Source organism: Danio rerio, chromosome 21 (genome assembly GCF_052040795.2).
Source record: "Danio rerio strain M-AB ecotype USA chromosome 21, GRCz13ab, whole genome shotgun sequence".
In the NCBI taxonomy this organism is placed as follows: domain Eukaryota; kingdom Metazoa; phylum Chordata; class Actinopteri; order Cypriniformes; family Danionidae; genus Danio; species Danio rerio.
In genome coordinates, this window is record NC_141041.1 from 22,133,512 (window position 1) to 22,150,207 (window position 16,696).

The 16,696-nt window shown below is 36.5% G+C and overlaps 1 protein-coding gene across 1 annotated transcript; it reads left to right on the forward strand.

Moving 5' to 3' along the window:
* The first annotated feature begins 796 nt into the window (after positions 1 to 796).
* LOC141380036 (succinyl-CoA:3-ketoacid coenzyme A transferase 1, mitochondrial-like) lies at positions 797 to 8,592 on the forward strand. Its single transcript, XM_087300404.1, has 11 exons — positions 797 to 880; positions 1,018 to 1,167; positions 1,257 to 1,319; positions 3,068 to 3,175; positions 4,638 to 4,722; positions 5,062 to 5,134; positions 5,213 to 5,288; positions 5,369 to 5,482; positions 5,813 to 5,893; positions 5,982 to 6,083; positions 8,557 to 8,592. Exons 1-11 carry the CDS (start codon positions 797 to 799, stop codon positions 8,590 to 8,592), a joined length of 972 nt encoding a protein of 323 aa, XP_087156530.1.
* Positions 8,593 to 16,696: the final 8,104 nt, after the last annotated feature.

Here is a 16,696-nt window from a genome sequence, read left to right on the forward strand (position 1 = left end):
ACAGCTCCATTCATTGTTATTGCAGCACTTTTTGCTTTACAATTTTAATATGTTTGTTTGCCATGCTGCAAAGAGGACCGTCTGATATTTGTACAATGCAAAGTGTAAAAGCCTGTCGCGCTGTGGACGAGGTGCAATGTTGTGCCGTGTCTTTAAAATGCTATTTGTTCCCTATGAGTGAAGCCTGCGCAGAGAGGCGCGTACTCCGCAGCACCTCGGTTACTTAGGAACGCAAGCCATAAACAGGGTAGTGCTTTCAGCCACCGATAATGTTCTTATTGATCATGTATTTTAACTGAAATATAGTCAGTCAAACCTGAGCATTCATTTAGTTGTTAAGCGTAAAAGAGGTAAGCGTAAGTGAAAGGTAAACGCCGTTAGGTGCGGCAGACAAGCGCCAAAAATCACAGTCAGGAAGCGCCTGGCCAGAAGCGCTTATTCAATAAAAGTCCCCGTCCACGAAGGCGGGCCGCTGCGCTTCTTTTCCTGTGTCACGAAAATGTCAACTGCATTTAAATGACATAAATGCAGAATGAAAAAAGCTTCATTTTTGCAGTACTTTTGAGCTCAAATTATAATAAAAATATATTAACCTTCAGAATGATGCGGGACACAAAATTCATCCATGTGGGCTCATTGATCTAAAATTTCTTTGCGGCCCCCCTAGCGCCATCTGGCGGCCCCCCAGGGGGCCGCGGACCCCAGTTTGAAAACCCCTGATATAGAGTGTTTGTGATTGCAGGGTTGACAACTTTCGCCTGGGCATGCTTCTAAAAAAAGCAAACAGATAAAGCGCATGATATCGTCATATGTTGGGGAAAACGCAGAGTTTGGGAGACAATATCTTTCAGGCGAGCTGGAACTAGAGCTTACACCTCAGGTACTGTAGATCAATTTACTTATCACTGTTTACATGCTCCATGTTTTTTTAGTTTAGGTAATTCTGTAGATTAGAATGTGGATGAAGGATGTACATTACTCCTTACGTAAAGTGTTACTGACCTGTTTGTATGGCAGGGCACATTAGCAGAGAGGATCCGGGCTGGTGGTGCAGGAATCCCAGCGTTTTTTACTCCCACCGGATACGGCACTCTCATCCAGGAGGGCGGCTCGCCCATTAAATACAACAAAGATGGGACCATTGCCATTGCAAGTGAAAGAAGAGAGGTGTGGCAAATCATATTACTGTCTAAAAACATACTGTCTCCGAAAAAAATACATACCTGGCCCTAAATTTTTTTGGTTGTTTGGTCCAGGTTCGAGAGTTTAACGGCAGGCATTATCTCATGGAAAAGGCGATCACTGGTGACTTTGCTTTGGTAAAGGCCTGAAAATTTGATAGAGCAGGAAATCTTATTTTCAGGTAAAACATACGAATCTAATAAAAAAAAAAAAAAAAAAAAAATATATATATATATATATATATATATATATATATATATATATATATATATACATATATATATATATACATATATATATATATATATATATATATATATATATATATATATTATATATATATATATATATATATATATATATATATATATATATATATATATATATATATATATATATATATATTTATATATATATATATATATATTTATATATATATATATATATATATATATATATATATATATATATATATATATAATTTATGAAACGTTAAAATCATGTCCCTTTCTTGACATTTCTGTAATATTTAGTCTTTTCCGAAGTAGAGTTCTGAAGTAAGCCTACTTACTGTCCACTAGAGGTCAGGCTTCATCTGCTTATCAAATAGTCATTTAGGCATCTCTCCTTCGTGTCTTCCACTTTTTTGGAAAAATGTACTTGACTTTATCGGTGGAAGTGTTGATGTTGCTTCACTTTATTTCAAAAATGAATAGGGTTTTTGTACACTACAAAAATAAACAAAAGCACATATATTATTAGATTATTATATGTTTCTTTAACCAGATAAAAACATTGAGATCAAGATCTAATTTACAAGGGTGACCTAGCCAATAGGTCCGCAACACACGACTTATGAATATTTTTTAATAATAATAATAATAATGATAATAATACATAGAAAATTGATATAATATAAAAATACAGTTTAGTTGTTCAGCTATACCACATTACATAATATAAAAAACATTGAATAATGGACTGTTGTTGTTTGTTAACAAGGATACTATTATTATTTTAGTGTCGCTACTTAAATTTTTATTTTCAGGAAAAGACTTGCTTTGGTATATCTGAATCAAAACTGCCTTCAAAGAAACATAAGGCTATTTGAAGTTTGCTATGTAGGCTGTTTACTCACTCCCACTACTAGTTTAAAATATTTAATGCAACTTTTTTTAAATTCTAGTTTAATAAAAAGGAGAGAGGGTAATGTCCCAAAATATTGGCAGAAGGTTAAAAGGGAGTAAAGTTTTAGTAAAGTGTTAGGATACAACATACCAATGCACCCAGTATTTATTTATTTATTTATTTTTGCTTGTTGGCTTTCCCCCGATCAGTTTAGTAAGTAAAATGGTTGCAGATTTGCAGTTGAAAACAGACATTTTCCAACAGACCTGGGCATTGATCTAACCATATCTTTGAAATGCTGTCAGGGGCTTTGTTGTAGTTTTTGTCATTATTTTGAAGTTTAATTAATTATATATCTACTTTTTGTGTAATGTATTATCTTTTTTTAGCTGTCGCTATTATTTATTTATTATTAAAATTTATATCTATTATTATTTTCTATTTTTTTTTTTGTGAATAAAAATAATCTAAGTAAATGTTATATGTGTATACTACGTTTTTAAAACTTTAATAAAAACACAGTTCAAAAAAGGGAGAGAAAGCGAGGGATAATGTTCTGATTTGAATAAATAGTTCAAGTTAAATACATTAAAAAGAAAACAACCCGCAATTTCAATCAGCCTATGTGTAAAGTCACCATAGGGGAGGTTTGTGACCTTATAGTTTAGTATGAGCTGTGCAACATTTACTGGAATACTGTGTTTAAACTCATCTAAAAAAAACAAAAAAAAAACTGATAATGCTTTTTACCTTGTAGGTCGAAGAGATTGTTGATATTGGAAGTTTTAATGCAGAAGACATTCACATTCCCGGCATCTATGTAGACCGCGTGGTGAAAGGAGCCAGCTATGAAAAAAGAATCGAGGTGAGAAAGACTGAATAACCTGTCTGATCTTCACCGTTGGAAGGGTTTAATGATTTCTGAGCATATTATACATTTTTATATAGATGGGTGATTCCATATTAAGAAATACAAATAAAATCAACACAAACAGGAATACTTTACAGTATCGTACAGAAAATAATCATCTTCAATAATCCAGTGCTTGCCAAATACAAGTTAATTCTTTTTTACCTAATAAAATAATAATAATAAAAAGTTTGTCATTTCTGTCATGTCAACACTGTTATGCTACATTGGTTACAGAGTGTGTGGTTTGACAGTAACAGAATTGACCATTTTAAATGCATTTTAAAAGGCCAAAACTCCACTTGCTAGTATAAATGTTAACAGCCGGTGGCACTAATGGATTCCTCTTTAAACAACTTTTGAACAACCCAATGTGATAGATTGACAAAAGATTTATGGACACATATACAACTGCTCAAAAACAAAAAAAGGAACACTCCAAGTGTTTCCTTTATTTTTTGAGCACATTAGATATTACACATGTAAATACACATTACATTACATTAACACTATTTGTAAACAGTTTCAAATTCAGAAAAAATCATTATTTTAGAGGATTTAAAAATAAAGTAAATGAAATATCGGCCTAAGAAATGTACAATAACATCAACTTTCCTTCCTAATCTGCAATTGCCTCTGGCTATAAAACTAACTGTACTCAAAAAAAAAAAAACTTACATTACTAATGCTTTCCTTCTTAAACTTTGCACTCATTCATTGTTGCTCTTATAGTTGTGTAAATTGCTTCCTTGTCCTCATTTGTAAGTCATTTTTTTGGATAAAAGCGTCTGCTAAATGACTAAATGTAAATATCTGAATACACAGTATATAATGGAAAAATACACCTTTTCTGACAGCAAGAAATTATTTTCAGCTATGTAAGACACTTTTTGCTGAACAAATTAAATTGTTATGGCCTGAAAAATATTGTGATCCACGATGACGAAGAGTAGCACATTAAAATAACTAAAAATGCAACCTTTTGGGGAAAGAAAACCTAAAATGATAATGACTTTTCAAACCAAATGTACATGCAATTTTAGAATTTATAAGATTCAGGAGCACATTTTTTTCAGAAAAGGTTGGTTTAATCAGGCAAGGAGGAGAAGCCTAAAGTGAAGCAGGAGTCAGATATAACCCGGGAGAGAATCATCCGGCGAGCTGCACTGGAGTTTCAGGATGGCATGTATGGTATCCTTCAGTAGGCTGACTACATACTGCATATACTATCACTGTCAATATGGTGGATGAGTGAATAGTGTCTTGTTAACACACACCTTGACAAAGTTCCTAGCTAATCTTGGTATTGGGATCCCTATGCTGGCCAGCAATTACATTAGTCCTGATATCACTGTGCTCTTGCAGAGTGGGTAAATGTATGGCACATTCAATTCCCAATTTATTTTTGCTCATTTAGGGCCCTTATCCAACTGAAAGTGAAGTGGATCCTGATTTAATCAATGCTGGTAGAGTGACATCTTCTATGTTTATCATATTTTATGGTCTGATATATATGTCCTACACATTCTACATAGCTTAATGCATGACACACAGTCAACATTTAATCTGATATCTAATTTAATTGAATTTGCTATTAAGATCTTCATTTAGAAATCAGAAGTTGAATTTTAAATTAGCATAATATGATATATTATAATTAACATAATATAATAGAATGTAACGTAATATAATATCCTAAAATAAATACAAATAATAATATCTTCAAAAATGACTCATATTAATATTGATTTGTTCAATTCTTTTAAAATTTGACTTAAGAACAACGATAATAACATTAAACCATGTGAACATTTTTTCATATCTCTTAATATGTCATTCAGGTAAGGAGACGGTAACAGTTTATCCAGGAGCTGCCTACTTCTCCAGAGATGAATCCTTTGCCATGATCAGAGAGTGTGTTCAAATACATCTATCAAGATTACAGGCCCAACTACTATAATTTAACTTCACCTTTTATGCCTTTTTGTTTAGTGGTCACATTGATCTGACCATGCTGGGAGCAATGCAGGTTTCCAAGTATGGAGATCTGGCCAACTGGATGATCCCAGTATGAGTTTCATGCTTGATTTTGTCTTATCATTCAGTGTGTTTACACTTGCTTAGACTGACATGTAAGTGTTTCTCTAGGGTAAAATGGTGAAGGGGATGGGTGGAGCGATGGACCTGGTGTCTGGTGATGCCACAAAATCAAAGGATTGTGGTCACTATGGAACATTCTGCCAAGGTAAACAGCCTAAATCTGTATTCTCTCACACTTACCAATATAAAAGGATAGTTCACACAGAAATGAAACTTTTCTCATTATTTACTCACTTTCAACTTGTTTCAAACCTGTTTTGAGATTTGGTCTCCTGCTGAACACAAAAGAAGATATTATGAAGAATGTTGAAAACTAATAGCCATTGACTTCCATATATTTTTTCCCACTATGGATGTCAGTGTCTTCCGGCTTCCACTATCCATTTAACAACAACAACAAAAAAACTTAACTCATAAAGACTTGGAATTACTTGAGGGTGATTAAACAGTGAACACCTTTTTGTCACTAAAGTTTGTACTTTATATTTAAAGGGTGGGAAGCATAAAATCTTAGACAAGTGCACACTTCCTCTGACTGGAAAACAGTGTGTTGACCGTATAATCACTGAAAAGGTCAGTAAAACTTCTTTCTTATAAGTTAGACATTTTGTTAGGCTGTTTTTCATAGTAATCACAGACAGTGTGATGTTTCTTGTTTTAGGCGGTGTTTGATGTAGACAAGAGCAAGGGTTTAACTCTCATTGAGATTCTGGAAGGATTGACACCAGATGACATCAGAGCCTGTACCGGGACAGAGTTTGAGGTGAGGCTCACAGGCTCTGTTTATTTTTAAACAGGGCCACTGGTATTAAGATACCAGTTAGAGTGAAAACCATATAAAGTTAGAGTGAAAACCAGATAGAATGTTTTCGATTATCTTGTCACAATTGTATGACACTGAATGTAACTAAATGTAAACAAAAGGCAGTTGAAGATGCAATCAATTGGATCTGGTTGAAAGTGTTCAAAAGGTCACAAAAGACCAGCAACTCTCTGTCTACTGATCTGATTTGTAAAGTTCACGTGAAATCATAATTTACAATGTTTATTTTTCTAGTCTGTGAGTTAATAAAAGTATTTTGTAATCTTAAATGAAAATCTGACCATTTGCTTTCACTGGAATAGCAGTCTTTCTCTGATGTCAGTTTGACAGCTTGGATTAAATATGATTAGCTACACCCTTTCAACCATTAGATTGTTGGGAGCGAAAGGTATGAGGAGGAGTACATAGGCCTTTCACAATAATAAATATTGACTTATCGCACAACACATGACATGACTTCAATAATTTAGGATATGCATTTTCACATTTTGATTTCAGTGCTAATTATTAAACTTTTAAAATGACTAATAAATATTCCTAAAAATGAAATAGTATGTGTTCTTAGGAAGAGTGTACTTGCATTGTAATATTATATTGTCATTCTGCCATTATATAATAAACGACATAAAATGATCTTTAAATGACAGTAATATTGTTTATAACAATATATATTGGTTCACTATATCTTACAACAAAAAATAGATATGGTGACAGGCCAAGGAGTACAAAACAAAACTCAGCCCCCCTACTTAGTTGAACTTGATCATATTTAAATAAAAGTCTGCAGCAACTTTCAATTCACGCATCAGCATGTCCACTGGGTCTAAAAGTCTTACACTTCAAAAACCATATTTTAGGCCTTAAAGTCTTAAAATCACTTAAATATTGTGTTGTAGGTCTTCAATTGTTTTAATCAGCTCTTAAATTTCCCATTTCTATCTAAAGCAACACCTATCCAATCATGAATAATCCATCTTAATAAATATTTGTTTATAGTTACACTTTATAGTTATAGTTATAGTTAGACACTGACCTTTACAGACTGTTGTGACAGCATTTAATTTATTATAGTTTTTAGAACGTGACCATTTTTAAAAGTTATGTTGGGGTAAAAAGTGTATGTGTACAACTAAAGTTACTGTAGCTTGTTTGAATTATTATTTGTAATATATGGTATAAATATCTAAATAAGATTTTCTTTTATTGAAAAAGTACTAATCTTTAACACTGGTCATTCTGGTCATTTTGAAAAGAAAACCTTAGTGTTTAGCTCTGTAAAAGTCTGAAATTGCATTCTTAATGGTCTTTAAAATGTCTTGACTTGGGGAAACCTGCAGAAATCCTGATTGTTTTATTGTTGAAGCACACAGATGGGATTTAAAATTTGCTATAGTTTTAGTTTAAAAGCATAGACAGACGGACGGACGGACGGACGGACGGACGGACGGACGGACGGACAGACAGACAGACAGACAGACAGACAGACAGACAGACAGACAGACAGACAGACAGACAGACAGATAGATAGATAGATAGATCTTTTATGTTCATATGTAAATTGGGCAAGCTTAAATTTTAATAGCTATTAGATAGAAGAGACAGTCAGAATAAAACAGCAGTAAACAGCAATGTTTCCCTGGTTGATGTTTTAAGTCCAGTAAAATGCATTAAAGGTAAAACCAGGGCTACAATTACTAAAGCACAACATGTTTACTAAACTGATGAGGTGTGTTAGAATTTAAAATATCATTTTTCTGAGAATGTGTTAGTCATAACTGTTGAATTACTTCAGTAGGAGCTATGCTGAAGAGGTAAATGTGATTAAAAATGAGTCATCCTGTAAATAAGAGTGTGTGCATTTGAAACCGTGTGTTTCGTAACCCTCTCACATCAGCAAAATGAGTGTTGTGGGGTGCAAAATATCTAAGTCAACATCACATTACGTGTTTCATTTTATACATCTTACATGTAATTTCATTTGGCATTTTACATTCATATAATCCTTCATTTTCATACTGAATCATCATTAGTGGCTGATAAAAGTAAATAATTTCAGCAAACAGAAGACACTCATGATCAGAGCTGATTATATCCTTTTGATCTGTTAAAAGTGAAAAAAACAAACAAATGCTCAATTGGGTGACAATCATGGCAAAACTGCAGATTGCAAGATCCAAGCTGCTAATATTATTGACCTTTTGATATAAGTGCTATGATTTACTAATCAGACTAATTAATGATACAGTTCATAAAAAATATGTTTTACTCAAAAACATAACAGTGTAAATCCATATAGGTGATGGGGAAAGAAATCAAACATTATACATTACACTGTTAAATGTGCTTCTTTCTCACTTTAACTTTTGAAGGTTTGTGTACAGAATATCTGTTAAGTTATTCTGGTGTTTTTCAGGTGTCGCAAAACCTACGACCAATGCAGCAGATATGAGGATTTGTAGCGTTGAGCTTCTGTCAGTCTGCTGAGACACAGCCAGATGGCGACAGAGGACTGGACTGCGCACATTTGAAAAATGTCTTTGCATTTCTTTTCTTTTTTTTTATATCTTTGCATTTCTGAATGTGGCATAAAAACCTAATTATGTCACAGTAATTGAAATAAAGAAAGAGTAATCTTGTACCACATTGCTATAAGAATACAAAGAGAAAGAAATATATTTGTTCTTTGTTACTGTCCCACTAAACAAAATATTGGAAAATACCAGTCAAAATAAAATGCTATTTAAAAAATGCTTTGTGGCCTCTCAATTTCTGAGCATAAACAACCGATGTTTAATAAAAAAGAAGATAAACTATTAAAATAAACAATTAAGGAGAACAGCTTATTTTATTTAGCAATGTATTAAATAGGGCAGCACAGTGGCGCAGTGAGTGGCATTCTCGCCTCACAGCAAGAAGGTCGCTGGTTCGAGCCTCGGCTGGTAAGTTGGCATTTCTGTGTGGAGTTTGCATGTTCTCCACGTGTTTGCTCCGGTTTCGCCCACAAGTCCAATGATATGCTGTATGTGAATTTAAAATAAAATTGTCCATGGTGTATGTGTGTGAATGGAAGTATGTGGGTGTTTCCCAGTGATGGGTTGCAGTTGGAAGGGCATTCGCTGCGTAAAACATATGCTAGATAAGTTGGTGTTTCATTCTGCTGTGGCAACCCCAGATTAATTAAGGAAGTCGAAAAGAAAATGAATGAATGAACGAATATATTAAATAATAAAAAGTAACGATACTATGAGTATTTTAAAATATAATATAACTTATAAGTATTTAATTTTTGCAATCTGTTTACATAATCACGATTATATATAATTAATGAATAAACCATATCTCACTTACATGGCAAGAAATGATTAGACTACAATAAGGTTGTGTTAATTCATTAATGGGTTAATTTACACGAATTAACAATAAACAACACATCTGTTTATTATTACTAAATCTTTCTTAATGATACAGTAGCTTAATCAATTTGTAATGTATTTCTTTAATGTTTACTTACATTAATGTTTACACATACACTAATTTTTGTTAGTGGATTAGATAACATGATCTAAAAATAATAAATAAATAAATAATAAAATAAAAATAAAATAAATAAAAATACTAATTAATACATTAGTTAATATGAACAATGACAAGTGGCTCAGTCAGCACTATACAGTACAATCTTCTAGAAAGCTAAATTATAAAAAAATTAAGTTAGGTTAACATGAAAGTTTATGTTATGAGAACATAAAAAAGGCTAAAAGAATTAAACAAATTAAGTTGGGGCAACTAGAAATATGTTATTATGATAATTTGAAAAAAAATAAGTTGGAGCAACTACAAAACTGATAATCTAAAGAGATATATTAGAATATGAGTGTTGACCATAACAACGATTATCTAATGCTAATATGTGTTTACCATCAGTTAATGTTAACTAATGCAGTTGTTCTCAAACGTTTTTCATCAAGTACCACCTTAGAAAACAATTGTCTCTCCAAGTACCACCAAAATGAGCAGTATTGAAATACAGTGGCGCAGTAGGCCCAGTAAAGCAGCTACAACTCTGCACAGTTAAAAAAACATGGCAGATTACATCAGAAATATAGGCTATATGTCATATATGACATATTATATACATCATTTTTGATAAATTTTGAAATGTGTGTAACGTTAGCATGTACATGACATATTTCATTCCTCCGTGTACCACTAGAAGGAAGCCTGCGTACCACTGGTGGTACACGTACCACAGTTTGAGAACCACTGAACTAATGCATTAACTAACAAATGTTTACATGCATGTTCACATTAACAAAGGATAAGTAATGCTAAAGATGTTTTGCTATTTCTAATTCATGTTAATTAATGAATTAATTAACGTAAAATAATACAACCTTACTGTAAAGTGTTATCCAAGAAACCCATATTAAGTGTGAAATAAAATACATGAAGAATAGAATAAAATGAAGAGACTCGAATTATCAGGTTCTCTGTATTTACTGGATTTATTCAACACGATCTCACAGCAATTCATAAGTTTTTGATTTAGTGGCTAACTTGTATGAATTTGTAGTCTCGTTTGTACAATTTAATATGATTTGCTCATTCCCTAATGATGGTTGAGTTTAGGGGTGTAGGTGCCATGCCTCCCTTTAAAATCGTCTGTTTGGATTTAAGATAACATTTTATCCAAATTTCAAATAAAAATATAAAGCATTTTAATTAATGTTTTTGATGCAAGCACTGTACACAGTAACCTTAAAATAAAGACAAACCAAACATTTTCAATGTCTACTGGATATTGTGTATCTCCAAATGTCAGTTTTTGTTAATTGTCCAAAAACAAAAGCTAATCAGCACTAAATAATGCAGCTGTGCAATTACTATACTTGATAAAGATTTGTTTACTTCTATAACACCACTTGTAATACAGTCATTTGCCTTGTAAGCACAGTCATTTCTTTCACTACTGTATAGGATGTGCTCACTATTGTGTAAACAGCAATCCCACTGATGTCCTGAATTACAGAACAAAGCTATATTATGACACACAAACAGAGCATTCAGTGGATGTTTTGACCCCATGTTAGTCAGTGATTGGTCATCGACTTGAACAACAAACATTGCACAACTCAAAAAAAAAAAAAAAAAACAGAGGTCTATGTGTTCCACATGCATTTAGGACAAACCAGTTTTACCATCCTCATTACAATACAAAATGAACCCCATTTCAAGAGTTCACACTTAGCTGATGATTGATTATAAGCAAGTTTGGCATGCTGTCCCGGGAGAGAGCCCTGAGCTCGAAGGTTCTTGAGCCCTGGGCTCCCTCCCGTTTGGAGGAAGAGAGGGGAGCCTCGAGCTCAGGTAGATCTCGACAACTCCCCTTTTTATAATAGCTAAAGATTAAGATTGAAGGCTATTAAAAGATATGCTGCATTATTAGATTACCTGTATTGAAATTTAGATTTAACGATTAACTTGTTGTACATGTTTTTGGAATGTGGGAGGAAACCGGAGAACCCGGGGAAAACCCACGCAAGCACGGGAAGAACATGCAAACTACACACAGAAACGACCACCGGCCTGTTAAGGAACTAGAACCGGTGACGTTCTTGCTGTGAGGCGACAGTGCTAGTCACTGAGCCACCGTGCTGCCCTATGGAGGGAAAGGTGAAAAGGTAGGGGTGGAAGGGGGGATTCTTCAAATCGAAGATGACTGTAGTGAGAAAACCCTGGCTCTTTATAGTGGTTAGGAATGGCCTGATTGGTGGATCAAGCATGCTAATGCAGGACCAGCCGTGTTCAATCATAATCACGTGCTCCTCTCGAAATTAGTTTATGAATAAACTTCACTTCAAGAGTTCACACTTAGCTGATGATTGATTATAAGCAAGTTTGGCATGCTGTCCCGGGAGAGAGCCCTGAGCTCGAAGGTTCTTGAGCCCTGGGCTCCCTCCCGTTTGGAGGAAGAGAGGGGAGCCTCGAGCTCAGGTAGATCTCGACAACTCCCCAAAATGCTCCGCTCGGGACAGCAGCCGCGTATTTGAAGAACCCCCCAAAAGGCACAGGAGATTAATGCCATATCCGGCTGCTGAAAAGTGATACAGAAATAGCTTGGAGGAGCAACAGAGACTGGTGTGGGTGTAAAAATTAACTGAAAGTGCTTATGTATGACTATGTGTGCTTCCGGGTTCTGTTAATTGTAAGGACCAGCGGGAGAGTGAGTGGGGTAAGTGTAAAGGTTTAAAACATATGTGGTGAGTTTCGTAAAGGTTTAGTATAGTAGTGATGGAAAATAAAGCTGTAAGGTTCTGCGGAGCTGTAGCTGCAGATGAGAAGCGGTTAACTGATTAACCGCTTTGGCAGTCCAATGGGGAGTGTGTCAGTAGTGGTATGGATAAATGGTAGTGTGCGTGAGCTCCGGTGGAGCGACACTGCTGCAGCAGTGGTGCAAGGGGGATGAAGCTCGGCTGAGCGTCTCTGCGACTGCAGAGGTGCGATGGTAGTCAGTACTAAGGGGAAGAATACGCTTCTGCAGCAGCGTTTTAACTGCTTTAGCAGTGCTGGGAGTGACAGAAGTGGTATAAGTGTAATGGAAGTGTGCATGAGCTCCAGCAGAGCGTCACTGCTGCAGCAGTGGTGCAGGGGATGTAAATGATGCTCGGCTGAGCGTCTCTGCTGCTGCAGAGGTGCAATGGAAGTCAGTATTTGTAAGGGAAATACGCCTCCGCAGGGACGTTTAACTGCTTTAGCAGTGCTGGAGAGTGTATCAGTATTGGGTTGCTAAATGAAAGTGTATATGCGCTCGCTGAGCGTCACTGCTGCGGCAGTGATGTGGAGGGGAGTGATGCTCGGCTGAGCGTCTCTGCGACTGCAGAGGTGCGGTGGTAGTCAGTCCTAAGGGGAAGAATACGCTTCTGCAGCAGCGTTTTAACTGCTTTAGCAGTGCTGGGAGTGACAGAAGTGGTATAAGTGTAATGGAAGTGTGCATGAGCTCCAGCAGAGCGTCACTGCTGCAGCAGTGGTGCAGGGGATGTAAATGATGCTCGGCTGAGCGTCTCTGCTGCTGCAGAGGTGCAATGGAAGTCAGTATCTGGAAGGTAAATACGCCTTCGCAGAGACGTTTAACTGCTTTGGCAGTGCTGGAGAGTGTATCAGTAGTGGATTGCTAAGTGGAAGTGTATATGCGCTCGCTAAGCGTCACTGCTGCGACAGTGATGTAGAGGGGAGTGATGCTCGGCTGAGCGTCTCTGCGGCTGCAGAGGTGCGGTGAAAGTCAGTTTCCAAAGGGAAGTGCGCTTTGGAGAGCTGATTAACAGCTGTGTAGCAGATAGGAATCAGGCACAGTAGACCAACTCTGTGGCTGCAGGGGTGCATAGGTATTCAGAGTCTGGTGCATTATATGTGTGAAAGCAATACATGTTCCCGCTAAGCCTTTACAGCTGTATTATAGCAGGGAGTGTGGTGATGGAAAATAAATTGATACTACAATGCAATGTAATTAAGTGGAGCTGCTGTAAAGGTGTGATGGTGGTCAGTATGTAAGCAATACGAGTTCCCGCTAAGCCTTTATGGCTGTATTGTTGCGGGGAGTGTGGTGATGGAGAATAAATTGATACTACAATGCAATGTAATTAAGTGGAGCTGCTGTAAAGGTGTGATGGTGGTCAGTATGTAAGCAATACGAGTTCCCGCTAAGCCTTTATGGCTGTATTGTTGCGGGGAGTGTGGTGATGGAGAATAAATTGATGCTACAATGCAATGTAATTAAGTGGAGCTGCTGTAGAGGTGTAATTGTAGTCAGTATGGAAGCAATACGAGTTCCCGCTACGCCTTTACGGCTGTATTATTGCGGCGGAGTGTGATAATGGTTAAATTTTTTGAAAAGTGTACAAGTGAGCTTTTAAAGAGCTTCACTGCTGTGGCAGTGGGAGCTTGGGGCTACCCCTGTGGGAGTCCGAGCTGCGGAGAATGAGTGCAAGTGAAATTAAAAATTATGAAGAGAAAGAGAAGGGAAGTTTAATAAAATAAAAAGGAAAGTTTAGTAAAAATGAGTCCTATGCAACTAAGACAGAAAGTAGGAAGAACAGACAGAGTCGTGCTGCTTGGAAACTAGGTTGAAGTCTGCAACCGAGAATCAGCTGGGCTTCTCTGAGGAAATATTGGCTGAGGCAAATTGAGGATTTAGAGGTGTTAAAGGACCAATGACAGAGTTTATATCTGTTGTTGGAAGACTATTCAGGCAGGGCGTCACTGCTGCAGCATTGGTGCAGGGGAAAAAAATAATCTCAGCAGAGCTTCTCTGCAGTTACAGAAGTGCAATAAAATCAGTGGTGCAGAGAATTAAGGCTAAACAGCCGTCTCTGCAGTTGCAGCTCAGGCAAAGCTTAACTGTTGCAGCAGTGGTGCAGAGGGAGAATAAGGCTCGGCAAAGCGTCTCTGCAAGAGCAGAGGTGCAGTGGTACTCAGTATTAGAGCCTCACACGGAAATACTAAGTACTATTAGCAGTGATATTTAGAGATGAAAGTGAAAAGGGGGCTCAGCTAGAGCGTCACTGCAGTTGCAGTGATGTTAATGGGGTGTATAGTTAAGTGGAGCACCTAAACAGTCGATATTAGTAAGTTTTGAGTGCTCCCGCAGGGACGTTAAATACTGCCTTTAGTGATATGTAAAGATGAAGGTGAATAAGGCATATGCTAGAGGGTCACTGCGGTAGCAGTGGTGCTTTGGGTGTGCAACTCTGCGGAGCATTTCTGCGGCTGCAGTGGTGTAGTGGCCAGTATGGAGGCAACTTGTGCTCCCGCAGAAGCATTTACTGCTGTATTAGTGCGGGGAGTGCAACGATGGTGGTATTTAGAAAATTTGTAAGTGTATGCAAGCTCATTTAGAACGTTCCTTTTGCAGCAACTGAAACTCAAGACAACCCCTGAATTGGTCGGAGCTGTGGTGAATGAAAGCGAATAGAAGTATAGGATAGTTTAAATTTGGAGAGAAAAAGTTAAAGCTAGAAAAACAGGGAAGGGTAGTGAAGGAGCTCCTATGTTAAATAGGAAGGGAAATAGGAAGGAAATGACAGAGTCATACTTCATACCCAATAATGCATGATGGTGGAAGTTGGCTGGAGAGGATCGGCTGGGCTTCCCCGAGGTGGTATTGCTCTTCTGTGGTGTAAAAATGCTATGAGGTTTAGAACCAGGGCCGGAGTGGGACACCTTTTCAGCTCTGGAGTTTCAAGCCTCAGACCAGCCCACCTCAGTTCACGACTGACGGCCCACCGGGAATTCTCCCGGTCCTCCCGATTAGCCAATCCGGGCCTGTTTAGAACAGGTGTGTGGGGGAACGGATATCATCCTGCATCCCTTCATCCTGCGAAGATAGATCAGATATGGTTAGGTGTATCGTTGGATTGAAATGTCATACTTAGTTCAGAAGACTTAAAAAAAGGCTAGTGTGAATATGGAATCGAGGGTGTGGGCTATGTGAGTGGAAAAGTGTCATTTGCAAAGAGTGTAAATGTATTTAGAAATGGATGTGGAGTGTAATAGGTTGGATGAGGGTCAGCTTCTGCAACCAGCTGACATGATCTCTGAAATGAGAAAAACAAGAGAGAATCAGAAATGACATTACAACATGGTACATGTATGGCAAACACAATGAATTATTTTAGCTGATAACCATGCGGGGCGTCTTAATAAGAGCATGGGCAACTAAGTGTGGAAGTGCCTTTGTTAATGCATGGTACGAAACCTCATTGTCGCAACGAGCAAAGATAGTAGAGGTAGGCATTTGTCCCTCCTAAGGATGGCATATTAAATGGGAAATCTGCTCGTCTAGTGATCCTGATGTACCTCTTGAAGACAGGGTAGGTGGAATTATAGTGGAGTTTAAACCCCTTGGTTTGTATCTAACGCAGAGTCAATTGATGAAACATCAGACATGTCAGAAATGTCCTCCTCTCATTCGTGGAAGTCAAAGCGGGAAATTTGTTTCTTTGCTGTTTTCACATCTAACCAACTTGCCATTATAAGCTTATGGCTTATAAGTGTATGGACATGAGTCACTGGGGCATATTACGATTGGACTTCTATGCCTAATGCGTTGAAAGTTTTTTAGTAGCAGAGTAAACTTTTTAGAAGTTAAACTGCTATCAGATGTGGCAGTTTTTTTTTTTTTTTTTTTTTTTTTAATTTATTTTATTTGTATTTTTATTTATTTATTTATTTTTTTTATTTTTTTATTATTATTTTTTTTTTTTTAATTATTTTTTATACATTTTATAATTATTTATTTTCTTTATTATTTATTTATTAATTTATGTATTTATTTGTTTATCATTTGCCAACATCAAACCCTGAACTTAAAATTAATGTCACCATTTAGTAGTAATTGTGTAAATGTAATGATAATCATTCATGAGCTTGTCATGAGAGAGGGTGGGACCATCTCAAATTTTTGAGAGTTCATTGGATGGTGACGCTTCTTTCAGCTATTGGCTCGAAGGAGTGTCAAGCAAAGTTGCAGAAAAAGGCTGGCGGCCATTTTGTTTGCC